At 37.3% G+C, this 21879-nt stretch overlaps 2 protein-coding genes across 3 annotated transcripts in view; one reads left to right on the forward strand and one right to left on the reverse strand.

Moving 5' to 3' along the window:
* Positions 1–21879, reverse strand: part of pimr47 (Pim proto-oncogene, serine/threonine kinase, related 47) — a 149646-nt gene that overhangs the window by 46686 nt on the left and 81081 nt on the right. The window lies entirely within an intron of this gene.
* foxi2 (forkhead box I2) lies at positions 18311–20892 on the forward strand. Its single transcript, NM_198916.2, has 2 exons — positions 18311–18980; positions 20221–20892. Exons 1-2 carry the CDS (start codon positions 18389–18391, stop codon positions 20778–20780), a joined length of 1152 nt encoding a protein of 383 aa, NP_944598.2. The 5' UTR covers positions 18311–18388; the 3' UTR covers positions 20781–20892.

The raw sequence follows: 21879 nt of genomic DNA on the forward strand, positions 1-21879 counted from the left end.
ATTCTGAGGATTTATTTAGACTCTCAATGTTTTTAGCTGTTTTAGTTTTAGGTCAGGCAAACCACTGGTATTTCCTCCACATCTCTCTGCCGTACACAAGCCCCTGTGTGTACTGTGTTTACAGTAAAGACTCGCTGTATTTAACTGTCAGTAAGTTGTCTGGAGTCTCAAAAATGATTATGATGCTTATAATCACACTCATATGAATCAGATCCAGTCACTCTTGTTTACTCGTGTAATAGTGTAATAACTGCTGACAATTCAGAATAGATACAACAAATTAACAAATTTATCGACTGAACTCGAATTAGCCACTAAACTGACAAAACGTAAAATACTTATGTTTCCTCGCACTCTCAGGAGAAAGCGTACACAGCGAACATAAAAACACGTAGCTCCTGAGACATATTTTGCTCTTTACAGAAATGTATACATAATCAAAATGAGCCTGTGTTGAAATTAACTAATTAAAATGAATTAAAGAACGTGACAGAAATAGTGACCAGGACACAAACGGTCCTTTATCACAATAACTTTATCTTCCTCCTAATAACTTTAAGCAGAGCAGAAATAAAGCAAAACAAGAAAGCGAGACACAGTATTGTAAATGAGAAGCACACAGTACATCTCCCTCCATCTGTCTCTGTCACCGCAGCCTTTCTTCCCCTCTCGCTGCTCCTGTCTAAAGCTCACACTCCTCTCATTTCTCATGTCTTTTGCTCTGTCACCGAGGTGCAGGAGCCTGAGGTGAACTCATAATGAGCTTGTGAAACTCACTTTTCCTATTGTTTGCTGGACTCACACACACACACACACTGTGGTTGAATTTGCTCTCAGTGTACAGACAACAGCAGGCCTTGATCTCTGCTCTGCTGTAGCAGCACAGTGACAGCATGTCTCACAGCCGCTAATGATGCACATACATATGAATAATGAATTTTTTTTTCCCTTATTGCTGTTTGAACGCATTGTCAGTTTCCCTCAAAACCACTCAACAAAATCTACCTTTTTCCCTGCACGTGACTACTGTGTTTCAGATTAAGGGTTGTGCTTCTGTTTTGGCGAGCTTCCATTCAAAAGAATTGAAATCCAAGAAATAAGGCTATGCTATGAATAACTCACAAACATAGTGAAAACTGAGTGCGAGATGTGCTTGGCTTTCTGTTTTATTTTTTATCACAAATATAATGTTATGCTTGGTAGTATTATGTTAGTATTACAAGCATATATGTGGTTTTTTTATGGTACATTTTGTTTTTTAAATCTCCATATTAGTTTCTCTTTGTATTCTCTACAGTACAATAATATTTAAAAACATCCATAATAGTGCTGCATTAAAAAAACATTTAAAGGTTATTTGTGGTCTGCTGAAATTAATTTAAATTAATGAGCGTTATTATCATATGAGCTTTGTTAAGTCAGGTTATGTTATTAAGTTATAATGACTTATATTGTTTAGTTGAATAAAAGGAACATTACAAGACAACCACTGGTTTTCAACAGAGCAGAATAAATGTTATATCGCATGGTTTATTTTCAGTTAATTGAGTCATTTGTGCCATTAAAATATTTTTGATGATGGAAATACATGGACAATGGTTAGCACTGTCGCTTCACAGCAAAATGGTTGCTGGTTCGAGTCCCGGGGCCAATTGGCATTTCTATGTTTCCCCCACAGTGTAAAGCAACCCTCATTCTGAAAACATACAACTATATTCATTTCTGGAAAGCGCCAAATAAGTCCCAGAAGCTAAATTTTTTCACTGTTTTCGATTTGCGAATCCCCCAGAGGCCACGGTGTATGCTTTTTCTGATCTCAAATTTCTTTTTTTTCTGATCACAACTTTCACTCGCAAGTGGCAATCGTGTCTGCTCTTTTCAACGTAAATCGACTGACACATCCTCCCCTAAACCCAACCATTAGTGTTTTCAAAAACACCAACTGACCCGCCCACCCATCTCCCTAAACCCAGCCGATAGTTTTAAAAAGCAATCCAGAAAAAGAAAAGCCCCCATCTGATTTTTACCATGTTTTGGTATTTTGTGCTGTTATTTACTTGTTTATTTAATTTTTTGGATTTTGTTTTTGTCTTACTAGTTTTTACAAACTGTTCTTTCCCGTCCTAATCAGGAAAAGGAGCAGCGTCTTTAAAACCAACACCCCGTAGCTTTCGATTTAAAGATGAAATGCAGCCATAAAGTATGTACTTCTGTCTACATAATTCGCAATCTCGGTTTTCAGAATGAGCCTATGTTGGTCTAAAAACATGCAGTATCTGTGAATTAAATCAAATAAATTTGTCTTAACATATCAGTGTGTGTGTGAATGTTAGAGTGTATGGGTGTTTCCCAGTACTGGGTTGAGGTTGGAAGAACATCCACTAGATAAATCATATGCTGCAATAGCTAGTGGTTCATTCCGCTGTGGCGACCTCTGATAAATAACGGACTAAACCAAAGGAAAATGAATGAATGAATTTCAACTAAAGTTGCGTAACTGTTGTTTTTACAATTTAAAGAAGTAGATATCTGACTTAATTTAAAACTATTTGGAAACACTGTGTTATGACCAGATGGCACTTTAGTTCACCAGCGAACTTATGTGGTGAATTACAGTTGCTAAGAACTATATATCCATACATTCCCTCGTGCACACACCGGGCTTCCATTTATACTGATTGCAATACACAGCTGTCTCCGTTTCCGTGTGATTCCTTGGACTATTTATACATGCTACACCCGTTTGTCTATCTGGTCTAGTATGTCTTGCCTTGTGGTTTGTTGTTCCTGAGCCTTGTTCTAGTTAACTGCCATAGTTCCTTGTTTTGGTTGTTTGTTACTTTGATACTCTGATTTTTGGATGTATTGTTTTTCTGTTATCTGCACGATCTTCATTAAACTGCACTTGGATCCAACACCTTCTTGTCTTCGTCCCTCAACAAATCGTGACACACTGGGGAAAAAACAAACTTTAACACGCGATCATCCTCAACCACACTAACCAGCGGCCAGAGGTGTGTGTGCATATGTGTTTGTGTGAGCCTGTGTTTTTATTACTATTTTGTAAATTTGTATAATGACAGGCATATGACCTAGGTTGTTGTAAATGAGGGCGATGCCAATCCTCTTGTGCACCACCAGAGGGAGCCATCGCCCGAATTCTAATTCGACTCACGGACTCAAATTCCCATAAGCCCTGCTACCTGGCACTGATTGCGGTCCAGGTGCAGCTCATTAACTCACGTGTATATATACCACACTCACGCTCTGGTTCTTTGCGAAGTCTTGATTTGCCCTGCTGTCATTTCTGAGCGTTCCATACTCCATGTTTCGGACTGATCTGTGTTTCTGACCCTGTGCTTGATTATACGACCAAGAAAGACATCTGCCTGCCCCTGATCTCCAGCCTGTTATTCTGACCAGTAAGATATCTGCCTGCCTTTGACTATTGCCTGTCCCTCGTTCTGTACCTTGGATTGTCCCTTTGTTATTGTTATATGTGTGCTTTTAATAAAGCTTGCAAATGGATACAATGCCTTCTGACTCATCACAACAGAAGACTTCGCCACTACAGAATCCAGCAGCTTTAGCACAAGTCTCTACTGAACTTTCCGCTCAAGCCACTCAGTTAGCCACCCATCATCAACAACTTACCCATTTAACATCTCTAACGGAGGAACTGGTGAGAGCTATGCAACAACTCCGTCATCCAAATCCTGCAGTTACTCCGCCTGCCACCATGACAGCTCCTCAGCCAACGAATGTCTCCAGTGTTCCGGCTACCGTAAGTCCCCGATTAGCTTTTCCCGAAAAGTTTGATGGTTCACCTTCTCGCTGCAAGGGCTTCCTATTACAATGCAAACTATTCGTTAACCAACAACCTGCATTATACCCCACTGATTCTAGTCGGGTGGCTTTTGTATGCAATCTGTTAACGGGGAAAGCGATGGAATGGGCTACAGCGATATGGAAGGAAGAGGAATGTAATTATCCCACGTTTGAAAGTTTTCTTAAGCAGTTTCGGGAAGTGTTTGAGCACCCAGCAGAGGGGAGAAGCCCCGGCGAACAGTTACTTTCTCTTACCCAGGGGCGTAACACAGCTGCAGAATACGCCTTATCATTTCGCACTCTCGCCGCTCAAACTAACTGGGTTGAAGACACATTAAAGACGCTATTCAGACGGGGGTTAACAGCCACTCTACAATCTGAATTGGCTTGCCGTGACGAAGGAAAGAAATTAAATGAACTCATTGAACTTACCATCCGTCTTGATCATCTGATTCGCAGCCGCAGAAATCCTCGCACCCAGCTCCAAGTTTCAGGCGATACGCACCCTGATGAACCCATGCAACTGGGTTTCACCCGTCTTACCCAGGAGGAGAGAAGGCACCGATTACAAAATCATCTATGCCTGTACTGCGGCCAAACAGGGCACAGGAAATCCACCTGCAGCGTACGACCTCCTACACCATTTCAATCGGTGAGTCCTTCCCATGTTCCAGCACTTTTCAGTGTACTGATTCCTGTAATTATTAGATTTGGTAAAAGGATGATTAATGCCACTGCTCTTGTCGACTCTGGGTCTGCTGGAAACTTTATTTCTAAGAAATTTGCTTTAAGTCACGAACTATCTCTCAGCTCATGTGACTCCTGTCTTGCAGTGGAAGCACTAGACGGTCGTCCTGTGGGTGAAGGACGCATCCGTATGATCACGAATAAGCTACAATTACAAGTTGGTGTTCTACACACTGAAGACGTGCAATTCTACATTATTGACTCAGTTAATTATCCACTTGTATTGGGGCTGCCATGGTTACGCCGACATGATCCTCATATCTCCTGGAGGGACGGACAGATACTGCAGTGGAGTGAGTCATGCATGAAGCAGTGTATCCAGCCCATTCACAGAATTCCATTGCGAACCACCAATATTTTACCTGAACCCGTTGATGAACGAATCCCTATTGAGTACAATGACTTGCACGAAGCTTTTAGTAAACAAAAAGCTACTCAACTTCCCCCGCATCGACCAAGTGACTGTGCGATTGAATTAATTCCCGGCTCAAGTCCCCCAACGGGTCGAATATTTCCTCTATCACAACCTGAGCACAAGGCTATGTCTGAATATATCGACGAGGAACTGGCCAAAGGTTTCATCCGACCCTCAACATCTCCTGCTTCAGCTGGGTTCTTCTTTGTAAAGAAGAAGGATGGCAGTTTACGTCCCTGTATTGATTACCGAGGGCTCAATAAGATCACCGTCAAATTCCGCTATCCATTGCCTCTCGTACCTCCTGCCCTTGAACAATTGAGACAGGCCAAATATTATACCAAGCTTGACCTTCGCAGTGCATACAACCTTGTCAGAATCCGTGCTGGTGACGAGTGGAAGACCGCGTTTTCCACCACTAGGGGGCACTATGAGTACACGGTAATGCCCTTCGGCCTGTCAAACTGTCCTTCAGTGTTTCAATCCTTTATGAATGATGTCTTTCGGGATATGCTGGATCGCTGGGTAATCATTTACATCGACGACATCCTTATATATTCAAACAACATGGAGGAACATGTTGAGCATGTGCGTAAAGTGTTGCAACGCATGATTCAACATCATCTGTACGCCAAATTAGAGAAGTGTGAGTTTCACCAGACACAGATCGCCTTTTTGGGCTATGTCATCAGTGCAGAAGGGATTACTATGGATGACGCGAAAGTACAGGCAGTCCAACAATGGCCGTTACCCCAAAATCTCAAGGAGTTGCAGCGATTTCTGGGTTTTGCCAACTTCTATAGACGGTTTATCAGAGGCTTTAGTTCAATAGCCGCACCGTTAACAGCCATGACCAAACGAAGCTCCCACAAATTATCCTGGTCCTCCGAAGCACGTCAAGCGTTTACTGATCTCAAGACTCAATTCACCACAGCTCCTATTCTCCGTCACCCCAACCCAGACCTACCTTTTATTGTGGAAGTGGATGCATCCAACACAGGAGTCGGGGCGGTGTTATCCCAACGCCAGGGTCAACCATCCAAAATGTATCCATGTGCCTTCTTCTCCCGTAAATTGACCAGCGCAGAACGAAATTATGATGTCGGGAATCGCAAATTACTGGCAATGAAATTAGCCCTGGAAGAATGGAGGCACTGGCTGGAGGGGGCTAATCAGCAATTCACCATTTTGACTGATCATAAGAATCTGGAATATCTTCGCTCAGCCAAACGTCTAAATCCCAGACAAGCTCGTTGGGCTTTGTTCTTCACCAGATTCAACTTCATTGTCACCTACAGGCCAGGGAGTAAGAATGGTAAGGCAGATGCACTATCCAGACTAACAGAGGATAAACCCACTATTAGTAATGAAACCATTCTCCCTACAAACTTATTAGTGGCTCCAGTACAGTGGGACATACTTACCGATATCCAAGAGGCGAACCGAGAAAACAACCCTCCAGTAGATTGTCCGAACCACCTAATTTTTGTACCCAATAATATACGTACCAGATTACTGAATCATGTTCATGACACTCCCAGCTCGGGGCATCCAGGCATCACGGCAACATTGGAGTTAGTCAAAGCTCGTTTCTGGTGGTCGTCTCTCACGAAGGATGTGATTAATTATGTTCAGAACTGTAAAATTTGTCAAACAACGAAGGCATCTCACCAAACCCCTGCTGGTTTATTACAACCGCTACCTGTTCCGCAACGGCCCTGGTCCCATATAGCGGTGGACTTCATCACTGATCTTCCTGTTTCCCAGAACAACACAGTCATTCTAACGGTGGTTGATCGTTTCTCCGAGGCTTGTCGCCTAATACCATTGCCCAAATTGCCCTCTGCCTTTGAAACCGCAGAAGCTCTGTGCAACCAAGTGTTTCGAATTTTTGGCTTACCTGATGATAATTTCTCTGACAGGGGATCTCAATTCACTTCCCGGGTATGGTCGCTCTCTGCAAAAATCTCAATATTAATGTTAGTCTCACATCAGGGTACCATCCTCAATCCAACGGTCAGACTGAACGAATAAATCAAGAAGTCATTCGATTTCTACGTTCCTACTGTCATCAGCAACAGAACGATTGGAGCCGTTATCTTATGTGGGCGGAATATGCACAAAATTCATTGATAAAGCCAGCTACGGGTATTACTCCATTTAAATGTATTCTCGGCTACCAACCACCTCTGTTCCCATGGTCTGGAGAACCCACTGAGTTACCTGCTGTCACAGATTGGCTGCAATGGAGTGAGGATGTTTGGAATCAGGCTCACAGACATCTCATGAGGGCAGTCAGGAGGAGAGAGATTCAGGCGAACCGTCATCGACGCCAGGGACCCACGTATCAACCAGGGCAGTGGGTGTGGTTGTCGACACGGGACCTTCGAATGAGATTACCCTGCCACAAATTCAGTCCCAGGTATGTAGGGCCATTCAAAATATTACGCCAGATTACTCCAGTGTCTTTCCGCTTAGCCTTGCCTAATCATTATCGTATTTCTCCCAATTTTCACATGTCATTACTCAAACCCGCTGGTGGTCCACGAGAGGAGGCGGTTGAGGAGGAATCGGAAACCAGGACCCCCTCACCTGTCATGATTGAGGGCGAAGAAGCCTATCTCGTTCGAGAAGTGCTGGACTCTCGACGCCGGGGTGGCGCCCTCCAATATCTGGTGGACTGGGACGGGTATGGTCCAGAGGAACGGTCCTGGGTGAATGCTAGAGATATTCTAGACCCAACTCTCACGGAAGAGTTTCATCAGAGGTTCCCAGAGAAACCAGCCCCCCGACAGCGCGGTAGACCCCGGCGTCAGGTGCCTTCTCGCTTCAGGAGCCGCTCGCAGGAGGGGGGTTCTGTTGTAAATGAGGGCGATGCCAATCCTCTTGTGCATCACCAGAGGGAGCCATCGCCCGAATTCTAATTCGACTCACGGACTCAAATTCCCATAAGCCCTGCTACCTGGCACTGATTGCGGTCCAGGTGCAGCTCATTAACTCACGTGTATATATACCACACTCACGCTCTGGTTCTTTGCGAAGTCTTGATTTGCCCTGCTGTCATTTCTGAGCGTTCCATACTCCATGTTTCGGACTGATCTGTGTTTCTGACCCTGTGCTTGATTATACGACCAAGAAAGACATCTGCCTGCCCCTGATCTCCAGCCTGTTATTCTGACCAGTAAGATATCTGCCTGCCTTTGACTATTGCCTGTCCCTCGTTCTGTACCTTGGATTGTCCCTTTGTTATTGTTATATGTGTGCTTTTAATAAAGCTTGCAAATGGATTCAATGCCTTCTGACTCATCACAACATAGGTACACTGAGGTAGTTTATAAGGACTTACATGCCTTGTAATTCAAAATATCTCAAAATATTAATGTCATATGAAAAAAATGTCACAGATTTCATGTGAGGGTTGGGTTTAGGGATAGGGCCTTATGCTATATACTAAAAAAAACTTATATAGCATGTCACACCACTTCTTTATCAGCTTCATTAGCTTCCAGCATAATTTCATGTTGATTTTAAAGCAGTGTTTCTCAACTGGTGGGTTGAGACCCAGGAACATTTTCAGTGGGTCGCAGAGTGTGTGGTCAGAAATACAACAAAAGTGGAATTTAAACTTATTTTGACTTTTAATTTGAAATGCAAGCACGACAACCCTACCGTTTGACATGTAAAATTTCATTTAATTATAGCAACAAATATGTCAAACCGCAAGTACGACCCTGAATATGTAAAGTACGGATTTACATAAATTGACGGCAAAAAAGACTTAAAGCCTCAGTGTGTCATAAGCAGTGAGGTGCACTAAATTAAAACGACATTTAGAAACCAGACAACATGGTTTATTAACAGTTTAGTTCATGGTAACTGAACCTTTCCTTACCCTAACCACTTTTACAGTATTAGTCGTTTTTACTTTGTAATATTTCTATAATTTGATATATTTTGTTAAATGACAGCAATAAAATATTGTTTATTTGTAAATCTTGGTGATTTTCCTATGATTTATCTGTCACTACTTGTGTATGTTGACAAATAAATACAAATTAATTATAATTCCTAAAATTGTATTATAGTTCCTAAAAATTTGGGTCAAGGCTTGATGACCATGTAAAAATGTGAGTCCCATGGCCAAACCAGTTGAGAACCCCTGTTTTAAAGTATTACTTTTCACTTTCAAGGTACTTTATAATCTTGCTCCTAATTATGTCACCAAACTTCTGCATTTCTATACTCCTTCCTGCACTCTTAGATCTGCCAACTCTTTCTCCCTGGTGCCACCGCGCTATCTATTAAGCACAATGGGAGCCAGATCTTATAACTCCATGGCTCGTAGGCTATGAAACTTACTATCCCTGGATGTAAGGAGCAGTGATAGTCTTCACACTTTTAAATTTCATTTTCAATTTCATCTCAAGACCCATCTTTTTAAGCAGGCTTTCTTTTGATTATCTTTTTTATGTTGTTTTATACTCACTATGTGTCTTTTGTAGCTGTAACTTCTTACATGTATTTAAAATTTAGTTTACCATTTTATAATTTATTTTTTTTTGTTCTGGTATGGCTATTGATGCTTGTTGTAAGGCGACCTTGGGTGTCCAGAAAGACGCCATTTACAAATAAAATGAATTATTATTATCATTAATATATTATAATACAATATTTCCCAGAAATGGGTTGCAGCTGGAAAGGCATCCGCTGTGTAAAACTTGCTGGAGAAGATGGCGGCTCATTCCGTTGTGGCGACCCCGGATTAATAAAGGGACTAAGCCGAAAAGAAAATGAATGAATGAAAAATACAATATATGCACTACGCCTCTGATAAATAACAGGATGGATGTGGCTGGATCTGAAATAACTGGAAGGACTAGAGGATGCATACGGAGGAACAGGAATACAGGTAACCAGATACAGGGGGATCGACGACAAGCAAACAGGGAACCAGGATAGACCACGCAGACATTGGAGATCACAGGAAAACACAAGAGGTGAGAACTTTCAATCGTAATGATAGCACTGACTGTGTGGAGAGTGCAGTCCTTCATTATGCAACAAGGTCGGACACTGAAGGGAGCTTGGTGATGAAGTATGTGGGGTTGAGGAAATGACGTACAGGGGTCCGTTCTTCGTACCTCGCTTAAATGATCTAAGATGATTTGGCAGATCCTGGATCTTTTAATCTTGATAACTGATCTCTCGCTAATTTGGTTCTTCAAACAAGTTCACGAATCAGATTAGAATGTCTGGATAAACTGATCTGAGATCGCTGCGTGTGTTATGAAGGACAGATCTATCGATCCTCGAAATCATGATCAGCAATGCAACGATTGGCTGACGGCATAGCAGCGTAATGACATCATCTGATTAATATTCAATTATCCATGTGAGCAAAATTACATCAAATTAGCAGTAAATGGTTTGTTAAATATGACACGCAATAACCTTCCACATTTGTTGTGAGCTGCAGGCTTCACACTTTCATTTGTCAAGACAAGAGTATTCATCATGTATTTCAATGCAAATCAATGCATTTAGTTCTACATTTAGAAAAGATTTTCTTTATTAATGTAGCCATTTTTTAATCGGTGTATAAAGAATAACTGGTTGTTTACAAAAGCATTTTGATATTGGTAAAGGTGTCTGCAACTTTTGTGAAGCATCAAATCACTGGCATATTAACTATCAAAACATGTTTATGACTGCATAAATGTATTATTGCTTAAAAAAATCACATATTGTGCATTTCTATTATACACAATTTGTTCTAAAGCGATCTAAAAAGTTCATATCAATAAGTTTTCTCTTTGCACCAGATGGCAGTCTTTGTACTTTCATTTCGAGGGTGCAGATTGCATAAGTTTTATTAATATGTATAACTTTATTTATTTTATTAATGACTATAACTTTATATATATATTTAAAAATTATGTATTATTTTCCCAAGTGTATATAACTACTACTGTAAGAAAATATCAGAATTCGGTAAATACTTTCTGTATTATCTTTGCTTGAACTAAGCCGATCTAATCCTGTTTATATGAATTAAACCTGCTCCCGATCAGGGGTCCGTTCTTCGTACCTCGCTTAAATGATCTAAGATGATTTAGCAGATCCTGGATCTTTTAATCTTGATAACTGATCTCTCGCTAATTTGGTTCTTCAAACAAGTTCGCGAATCAGATTAGAATGTCAGGATAAACTGATCTGAGATCGCTGCGTGTGTATTGAAGGACAGATCTATCGAACCTCGAAATCATGATCAGCAATGCAACGATTGGCTGACGGCACAGCAGCGTAATGACATCATCTGATTAATATTCAATTATCCATGTGAGCAAAATTACATCAAATTAGCAGTAAACCGTTTGTTAAATATGACACGCAATAACTTTTCACATTTGTTGTGAGCTGCAGGCTTTACACTTTCATGTGTCAAGTGTACTCATCATGTATTTCAATGCATATCAATGTATTTAGTTCTACATTTAGCAGGGCCGGATTAACCAATGGGCCTTATGGGCACAGGCCCAGGGGCCCGTGCGCACTAGGGGCCCCTGCGAGGGGGGAGAAAAAAAGACAATTTCGGAGTGTCTTTTTAGGCTAATTGCAAATAGCGCATCTAGTTGGACTAAGCTATTCAGGGTTTACGCCCATCGATGCCTGTTTGATAGAGACAAGATGAGTAAGGACCGGTAAAATAACACAGTTGCAGTGGCGCACCTTGTAAGGCACACGGCATCATCTTTTGACGCGATTAAACATAACATCGGTTCGAATCCACCATCAGTTGAACTCGTGCAACTTTTTTCCCCCCATTACATAACAGATTGGAAATATATTTATTTTTAACAGGAAAGAAACATTTTTTTAAAATAATGCAAATGTGATATAAAGTCACAAGTGTCTCGTGGGTATTTAATAATGTTTAGCCTTATTATAGGCGCCTGCCGCGCCTCCCTCTCTTCAAAAACTATATTGCTCAGACAACTGTATTTCCTCTGAGCAAAAAAATCGCGATCACATATTAATATTATTATTATATTTAAATTGCCTTTCTTTCTTTAACTAAACAGAATGCTGTTATTGGTCAAGTGCGGAAACGTTAGTTTTGTAATAACCCGCACTAAACTGAGCGGATTGTAGTGCAACGTTATATCTGTAATAGATCACAAATGAGTGGACAAGTGGATTTAGCAAACGCGAGAGAAAGAGGAGAGGAGGCATCTTTATTGAGGCATTTTCCATACACACCTTCTTTAAACAGACCCGTGATCAGGAGAATGAGGGTACAGAAGAAGACGTTAACTTTAAATGATGAGTAGCTAGCATTAACCAGGCGGAGGAGGCTAACGGCAGCGCAGCGCGGACTGGATTCATCGTGTGAGAGACAGACAGAAAGGGAGAGAGAGAGAGAGAGAGAGAGAAAGGCCCAGAAGAGGAGAGAGAGGGGAGAGAAGAGGTATAGTGTCTGTGATTTCGGATACTTTTAGGTTTATAATCAAGTCTTCATGACGAGAAGAGTAGAGAAAATACAGGGAGAGGAGGAGAGAGACAGTAAACCAGTGTTTGTATTATGAAAGACTCAGATTCATAGAACTCAGATTCATAGAACTGGATTGGAGAAGCATTGTGCGTTATATGCCATGGCAATAATATGCTTTATAAGTTTGTAAAAGCAATACACTAAAATACCCTTAAAAAAATATATATATATATATTAAAATATATTAAAAAATAATAATATAATATATATATATATATATATATATATATATATATATATATATATATATATATATATATATATATATGTAGTTTTATTAGTATTTTTATTTAATGCTTTGAAAAATAATTTAAATCTTTGCAGACTATAAATACATATGTACTATATATTATTTATTTAAATATGTGGGCAACAAATTATAGATTCATTTTATTTAAAAATTATTACATTATTCTTACTTTTTAAATTCAACTATAGGGGTGCGGCCAGGTAGGGGGCCTTACAAGATAATGTGCCCAGGGGCCCCTGAGTTCTTAATCCGGGCCTGACATTTAGAAAAGATTTTCTTTATTATAGTAGCCGTTTTTTTTAATCGGTGTAAAGAATAACTGGTTGTTTACAAAAGCATTTTGATATATTAATAAAGGCGTCTGCAACTATTGTGAAGCATCAAATCACCAGCATATTAACTATCAAAACATGTTCATAACTGCATAAATGTATTATTGCTTTAAAAAAAGTCACATATTGTGCATGTTTATTATACACAATTTGTACTAAGCGATCTAAAAAGTTCATATCAATAAGTTTTCTCTGTGCAGCACCAGGTGGCAGTCTTTGTACTTTCATTTCGAGGGTGCAGATTGCATACGTTTTATTAATATGTATAACTTTATTTATTTTATTAATAACTATAACTTTATATATATATATATATATATATATATATATATATATATATATATATTATATAATAATATAATAAWWATATATATATATATATATATATATATATATATATATATATATATATATATATATATATATATATATATATATATATAGTTTAAAAAATATTTACTCTTTTCCCAAGTGTATATAACTACTACTGTAAGAAAATATCAGAATTCGGAACACTTTCTGTATTATCTTTGCTTGAACTGACCTGATATAATCCTGTTTATATGAATTGAACCTGCTCCCGATCAGGTTTGACCTAGCAGAACTGTTGCTATGACAACAACTCTCGGATCAGCTTTGAAGAACGAAACGATCCTGGATCGTGTCAAATCGTCAATATCCAAATCCAGCTAACTGAGTAATCCACGTACAAAGAACGGACCCCAGGTTTGACCTAGCAGAACTGTTGCCATGACAACAACTCTCGGATCAGCTTTGAAGAACGAAACGATCCTGGATCGTGTCAAATCGTCAATATCCAAATCCAGCTAACTGAGTAATCCACGTACGAAGAACGGACCCCAGGTGTGGGGCTAATCAAAACTCAGGTGACGGTGACATGTGAGATTGAGGTGACTGTGATGATTGAGGAGAACCTGGCCTGTCTGTGACAGAGTGTGGGTTTGTTTGTTTTGTTTGTTTGTTTGTTTTTTTCTTTTTTTTTTCCCAGAAAGTAAAACTGCACAATTTGCTGTGAGGGTTGTGTTTAGGGATAGGGTTAACATAATTTTCCTATTTAAGCCTTTAAGTTGTACTGTTGTCATGGAAAAGACAAAGGTTAGTGGTATTATTAATAATTAGATGTTTTAAAATGAATTGAAAAAAATCTTTACTTTATTAATTAGCACGTGGGAATTATTTGGGCGTAAAAAATAAATTCAAACTAATTATCCTAAATGATTAAAAACTGTGACACATAAGAATGGAGTTAGTTACTGATAATTAAAAACTACCTATTAGACTCATTGGTATACTTGAGGTATAGCAAAAATTTCAGTCTTATGAAAGCAAATCAAATGAAGAAAACGATCAATCAGTAGATCGATCAATCAATCAATAGTCCACTATTATAGTGGGTCATTTTTCCAAAATAGACTACAAAATCTTTGTTCTTAGAAATACATGGTTGAATAAATCAATAAATAATATTTATTGACATACTAACATAAATTGACAGAATCTGTAAATCTTAGTATGGAAATATTTCCTCACATATGGAAGCGGAAACATTTGCAGTGTTTCTGAATGGATCTAGTGCCATCTAGTGGTGAACATTTTTACTGGGACGAGCAACTACTGAAAATATGAGCTGCAGAGCCATTTGGGCGAGCTGAGCTCCAGCGAGGGGAAGCTTGAGCTTGAGCTCCAACTTTTTTGCACTTCTTCTACGGGTGATGTCACTGGGGGTAGGGTTAGGGGTGGGGTTGGTGTACGCATTAAAACAGCTTACAGGAGGAGGAGCGAGAGCTAATGCTCCCCCTCGCTGGAGCTCAGCTCTGCTCAAATGGCTCTGCAGCGAGCACCATTTGGAAAATATAACTCAATCTTGATAACTCAACCTTGAATGATGAATCAATCAATTAAATAAATAAATTCATAAAAATTATATAACAAATTTATACATATATATATATATATATATATATATATATATATATATATATATATATATATATATATATATACATACATATATATATATATATATATATATATATATATATATATATATATTCATTTTCTTCTCGGCTTAGTCCCTTTATTTATCCAGGGTCGCCACAGCGGAATGAACCGCCAACTTATCCAGCACATTTTTACACAGTGGATGCCCTTCCAGCTGCAACCCATCTCTGAGAAATATATAATTATATATATATATATATATATATATATATATATATATATATATATATATATATATATATATATATATATATATATATATTATAATATTATATTATATAACCATTTGGTTTAGAACTTTAATTTGCAGTTTTTCATTTTGAATTTAAAAATGAAATTGTGGCAAAAATCTGGCTAAATATAACAATATAATACTTGATGACATCATCAATCCAAGATGGCTAACACCAAAACCAACTGTCTACACATCTGCACTTCATTAAATGGTGGAGAGATTGCATTTCAAGTTTGATTTCTGTTTACTGCTATTGCATCTATTCAGTTTGGTATTTTTAAATTTGTCATGAAATGTTTTATATTACATTAAAACAGAAATGTAACAAATATATCAACATAAATAACTATTTAGGGTTTTCATGCAAAATAAAAAATGTCTTGCATGCTGTACAGAAATTATGTCCTGTTTTATTTCTTTGCATGGTGTCCAACCCATGTGGAGAGTTTGATCATTTTTAAATACAAATTCATTTTGCAAAACTGAAAATGCATTTCAATTTCACCATCATATTAAAGTACTTTTTTTTCTAAATAATGTTTTCCATAATTCATCCATGAAAGGGTTGAAATTGATAAAAATTAAATTATTATTTAAGGAGATGGCTTACATGATTCTGAGTTATGATTTTACTGTAATACTTCTATAACACTTTATTCTGTTGAACACAAATGAGGATATTGAAGAATGTTGGAAAAGGGTAACCATATAGCTTTGATCATCTGTAGAGAGAGATATATCAAGTTCTTGAAATACGTGACTGAAATTATATATTTTTTAAATGATGTATTTATATGATTATTATCATCATCATCATCATCATCATCATTATTATTTTTTTTATTATTATTATTTGTTTTTACCAAATGATGAATAAATTAAGTTACAATAAACTTTTTATTTTGTACATATTACATCAGTGAATAAATTTATATAAATGCATTTATATGCTGTTGTTAATAATTAAATTTAAGCTCAAAAAGGTTTACTGAATTTTTTTTAAATTTATTTATGTATTATCATTTTAATTTCTGAAATTAGTCGTCATCTTGGAATTATAAGGTTCTATCTGCATTCTAAATGATTTTGAGATATTGAGCTTTAAAGTTTTTGCATTCCATAGCAAACAGCTTATGTGTTACATTTGATTTTTTTAATTCAACTTATATAAAAAAAGTCCCATGACGTAAATAATTTGTCATTTAATAAGAATGTCAATAAATAAATTTTGACAAAAATGTCAGATAGAACCTAATTCTAAGGTGACGTAGTGTTCCATGGTGGGAGCTTTGATAAATGATGTCAGAATTAAATTTTTTTTTAGTAAACGATGCGAGTATTTTAACTTTTTCAAGAAACATCCAGTACCAGTTCACTTATCTGCTTTGAACACCAGGTGGCGCAGTAATGCAGGCAACAAAGCAGTCTCCTGCGATGGATGGAAAAAAAAACTGAAGACCCTCTGACCTGCTGAGAACATTATGTTAAAATCTAAATATATGTCTAGATAATAGCCTGTTAACATATATAGACCAAGTTTTGTTAGCTTCTTTATTTTAGATATTTAATTGCTAATAAATTACATTTGTTCTCTCAGTTTAAGTTTTGATTAACGTCAACTTGATAGGCTATTCAATTATTTTTGGAACTTCTGTTTGGACGCCTTATCTTCCTGTTATCGTAATTTACAAATGCACTATATGCCTGTAATTTTTATTTTTTGGAAAGAAAGAAAGAAAGAAAGAAAGAAAGTAAGAAAGAAAGAAAGAAAGAAAGAAAGAAAGAAAGAAAGAAAGAAAGAAAGAAAGATTGGTTTATCATCAATTGGTTAAGAAAGCAGAAAATCGTTCATGATTAGATTTATAAACATTATAATGATGGACAACAGAAGTAAAATTTCGTCAAAATGTTTTGTATATTTTTTATTTTTAAGCTACTTGTGGAATAAGGGGGAAAAGATTTATCTTTATTCTCTATATTGAGTTATCAATATTCACATTTTGTCGCTCTAAAAACTGATAACTGTTTTTACTGAAAAACAGCTGGTACGGTAGCCCATGCAATGTAAAAAAAAAAACAAAAACAGTTGACTTGAAATAGGTGAGTAAACCTGTTGCTTTTAAAATGATTAGCTGACTTTACTTTAAAAAGTGAGCAAACCCGTTGCATTAAAACTAGTAAGTAAATGAACGATGCATAGTTATAAAATTAGCCTACATTAAATTAACGTAACAGTTCCAGGTTACAATGGGTCTACTCACTTTTTAAAGTAAAATCAACTTGTCACTTTTAAGGCAACAGGTTTGCCCTTTGTTTTAACAATCGCTTTTTATAGTGTAAGATCATATCAGTAGATTATAACAAAACATCATGAAATCCCGAATTATATATAGCCTAATTCTTCAATAAATTTTTTTTTAACAAATTAAAATAAATAAATAACTAAAATCTATTTTAGATCTATTTATATCTATTTCAGACTATAGGCTAATTAAATTCTTTACAATTATCTTACATTTTTGTGCAATGCTAGCAAATACAGCATTTTACATGTAGAATATTTTGTTAACGCTTTTTGTGGTGTTATGTTTGTTTGCTTTATTTTTTACGCATATAGGGAAATATTTCTGTCAACAATATAAAGCAAACTTGGGAAATTAATTTGCCAAATACCTGTTGCATTTTAATACTGATTTTTGCGAAATATCTCAACATGAGTTTTCTCCCATGTAACCAGCCTTGCAGTCTTTCTATCAGTGTTTATGAATGACTTAAATCATCTCCGTGAAATCCAGTCTAAAGCCACACCTACTTGGAGGAGACGGTCATCTATTGGCTGAAAGAGACAAGATTAGACACCGTATTTGCCGCACTTGGGTGTATAAATGGCCAAACTTGTCAAACAAAAGCAGACACTTGTTGCTTTTAACCCGAGCAGTCAGAGACAGTGTTGTGCGTTACAGTGAGAGCGTGAGCTCCAGACATTTGCCTTCTTGGCACTGGAGATATGAACACCATCGACGCGCAGATCCATTCTAATAATAACGCTGCTGTCAACCATCTCCAGCAATTGCCAAAAAGCGCGCACGAGACCTCGGATATGGCCGTGTATTGTGACAACTTCAGTGTTTACCACCAACAGAGTCTACCTGCGGCGCAGAGGCCAGCCGGATACGGCCTGGGGGACTACGCGACCCCAAACCCTTACCTGTGGCTCAATGGACCCGGTGTCAACTCCTCTTCGTCCTACATACACGGAAACAACAGCCCATCATTCATCCCGCCGGCGTACGGCTCTCAGAGGCAATACCTGAGCAACTCCTCCGGGTTCGCAGGGCCGGATTTAGGCTGGCTCTCCATCGCGAGTCAAGAGGAACTTTTAAAGCTCGTGCGCCCGCCATACTCCTACTCGGCTCTCATAGCCATGGCGATACAGAACGCGCACGAGAAGAAGTTAACTCTGAGCCAGATTTATCAGTATGTGGCGGATAATTTTCCGTTTTATAAGAAGAGTAAAGCGGGGTGGCAGAACTCCATCAGACACAACCTTTCTCTGAATGACTGCTTTAAAAAAGTGCCGCGTGACGAAGACGATCCAGGTGAGTGATGCTGCTGCGCCTTTGCGTTCGAGACTGATGGTTCCATGAAGAAACTTTACGAATCATAAAAAAATCATTGTCTTGCAAAAAAATAAAAAATAAATAATAATAATAAAATAAAACAAAATAGAAAGAAAGAAAGAAAGAAAGAAAGAAAGAAAGAAAGAAAGAAAGAAAGAAAGAGCTATTAACCTGCCAAAAGCTAATAAAATTGCTAGATTGCATGTTAAGGACAACTCTTAAACTATGTTTTACAAAATCGCAATACAAAACATTTTTGAGAACAAATTGTTTGATAATTGTCTGTTAATTTCTGGATAAAAAGTCATATATTCACATGTTCAGTCATTCTTAATAACAAGCCAAACTGCAAGAAAATATAAATATGAATTCAAATAAAATGTTCATTTGGAATGTTAATAATATATAATATAATAATACACAATATAATAAATAATAATACAAATATTAAAAAGAATGTTAATTTGGAACCTTGATAGATTGTTCGAGGGTGAAAAGATCATGACACAGTAGTGAACTACCAACTATTAGGCTAACTTTTTAAAGTTAAAATTAAATTACAGTATTTAAAAAATGATTGTATACCATTTTGTAAATGTTTTTGCTCTGATTCAATTGTCCATTTTGTTGTAATATGACAAATTTAGGTGATTATGTTTTAATAACCCTAAACTCTTTTGTTATTTACTGTATAATTCAAAGCACGTTTGCAGTAGAACACGTCTTGATATCGTTGTTAAAATGTGCCTATAAATTTTAGGGAAAACTGAACTTGTTTCCAACTTTTTTTGGGAAACAAATAATTAAAATGTACACACAAGTATTTATTAATTGTTGTTGTTGTTGTGCCATTTGACTGTTTTATTCAAATTATAAAATATAAATTAACAGCCCTATAATTAAAATATAATAATAATAATAATAATAATAATAATAATAATAATAATAATAATAATAATAATGATAGTAGTAGTAGTAATAACAAAAAGCAAAAACAAAGCCAACATTAGTAGCTTATTAAGTTTCACAACATTTCATAGCAATTATGCTAGCACATGATTTCTCCTTAGCTTTGGCCATATTTTTTATATTTTTTGTCATTGACCCACATAAGGTACAAAATAATTTTAAAAATGCTTTTAAAACCATTTAAATTCACTGAAAACAACATCAAATGTTACATCTATGCTACGATACTAACTATCCGTTTGATTTGAAGGGAAAGGAAACTACTGGACCCTAGACCCCAACTGTGAAAAGATGTTCGACAATGGAAACTTTCGTAGAAAAAGGAAGCGCAGATCTGACTCCAGCACAGGTGTTTCTAGTAACACAAAACCAGAGGATGATCGACAGCTCGCCGGTATCAAACCCACCGACAGCCCTCACCTCACCGGACCCGCATCTCCTGACGCGGACGCTGCCACTGACAGCCACAAAGGCGCGTCTCCCGCAGGCCTCGCGAGCGCGCCATGCTTCAACAACTTCTTTAATAGTATGTCTGCCTTGGGTTCATCCTCAACTCCAACCAGCAGACATGGCTCTCTAGGACTGGTTAACGAACTTTCCAGCCGAAATATCAGCGCTTTGAGCCCGTATCATGCCAGCACGGGGCCTGAAGCAGGTGGAGCGCCCGAGCTCCAGGACAGCGTGCACGTCAACCGGGGAATGTACTATAACTCTTTTACCGGCGGCCAGAGCACGCAGTTCAACGGACACTTCTATAACAGCTTCAGTGTCAACAGCCTCATCTACCCTCGAGACGGAACGGAGTTATAAATCTGTCATGCTCGTGAATACCCGCCATTACGCGTATAGGTTGATAAAATAATATTTCAACACTGTTTGTGGGTGCAACAGGCAATAAAAACATTAAAGTTCGACATTCACACATTGACTCCTAAAAATAGGGTTCTTTATTGGCATTGATAGTTTCTTGAAGAACTTTTAACACCAGTGGAACGTTTTCATATCATAATTTACAGTGAAGAAAAGTTCGCTACATTATTATAATGTTCGGTAACATTTAAGTTTAGGCCACAATTCATGCTATTAACTGGCTTGTTAACTGCCTATTATTAGACACTACCTGTTCATAAGCAGTTATAAAGTATATGATCTTATTCTGCATCTAGTCCAAAACCTAAACTCAACTTCTACCTTAATTTTAATGAACTGCTGATTAGTTTATTAGGCTATAGTGTTAGTAAATGGTTTTTTAAAACTGTGAAGTGTGACCTAAACTAAAGTGTTACCTAATGTTCTTCACACAATGAAAATGTATTTAAAAAATATTCAACAAAATTGCTCTTTGGTTGTCTAAAAAATGGTTATTCTGTGGTAACACGGTGAACACCCATCTTTGGTTCTACTGGTTACTTATTTTTTTGTAAAGTGTTAAAAATCCACCAAATGAGTGAATTCTGATGTATTAAGTGTCAAAACGCCTTCTGTTCTGTGAAAAATCATTTGTGTCTTTACACAGATGCCCATATTATGTGCCAGTTTGTGAACATGCACTAATTTAAAAAGATTTTTCATTTTAGACTGTTAATAGTAGTTTGCTGGAGGGATTGCCTTGGTATCTGATTGCCAAGATTCAGTATTGTCTAGTTTTAAAATAAGTCCTGTCTCCTTTTTATTTTACTTTCTATTGTATATTTTTTTCTGTAATTCAGTCATTTTGTTATATCCTCTTTTTTTACTATTTATATTAAGTTATGTACCTTGCAGTTTGTCCTCAAAGGAAAGAAATATAGTATGTGATCTGTTCTGAATTAACAAATGTCATCATGTCACTAATTCACTTGTTTTGTTTTTTTACAATGTCACATTGGTGATGATCTTTACACACAGATAAAACCACTACATTTTATTG

The sequence above is a fragment of the Danio rerio genome, chromosome 13 (assembly GCF_049306965.1).
Source record: "Danio rerio strain Tuebingen ecotype United States chromosome 13, GRCz12tu, whole genome shotgun sequence".
In the NCBI taxonomy this organism is placed as follows: Eukaryota; Metazoa; Chordata; class Actinopteri; order Cypriniformes; family Danionidae; genus Danio; species Danio rerio.

Coding starts and splice junctions, on each gene's coding strand:
- foxi2 (NM_198916.2), top strand. CDS start 18,389: ATGAACACCATCGACGCGCAGATCCATTCTAATAATAACGCTGCTGTC. Junction 18,981..20,220: donor GCGTGACGAAGACGATCCAG/GTGAGTGATGCT, acceptor TTTGATTTGAAG/GGAAAGGAAACTACTGGACC.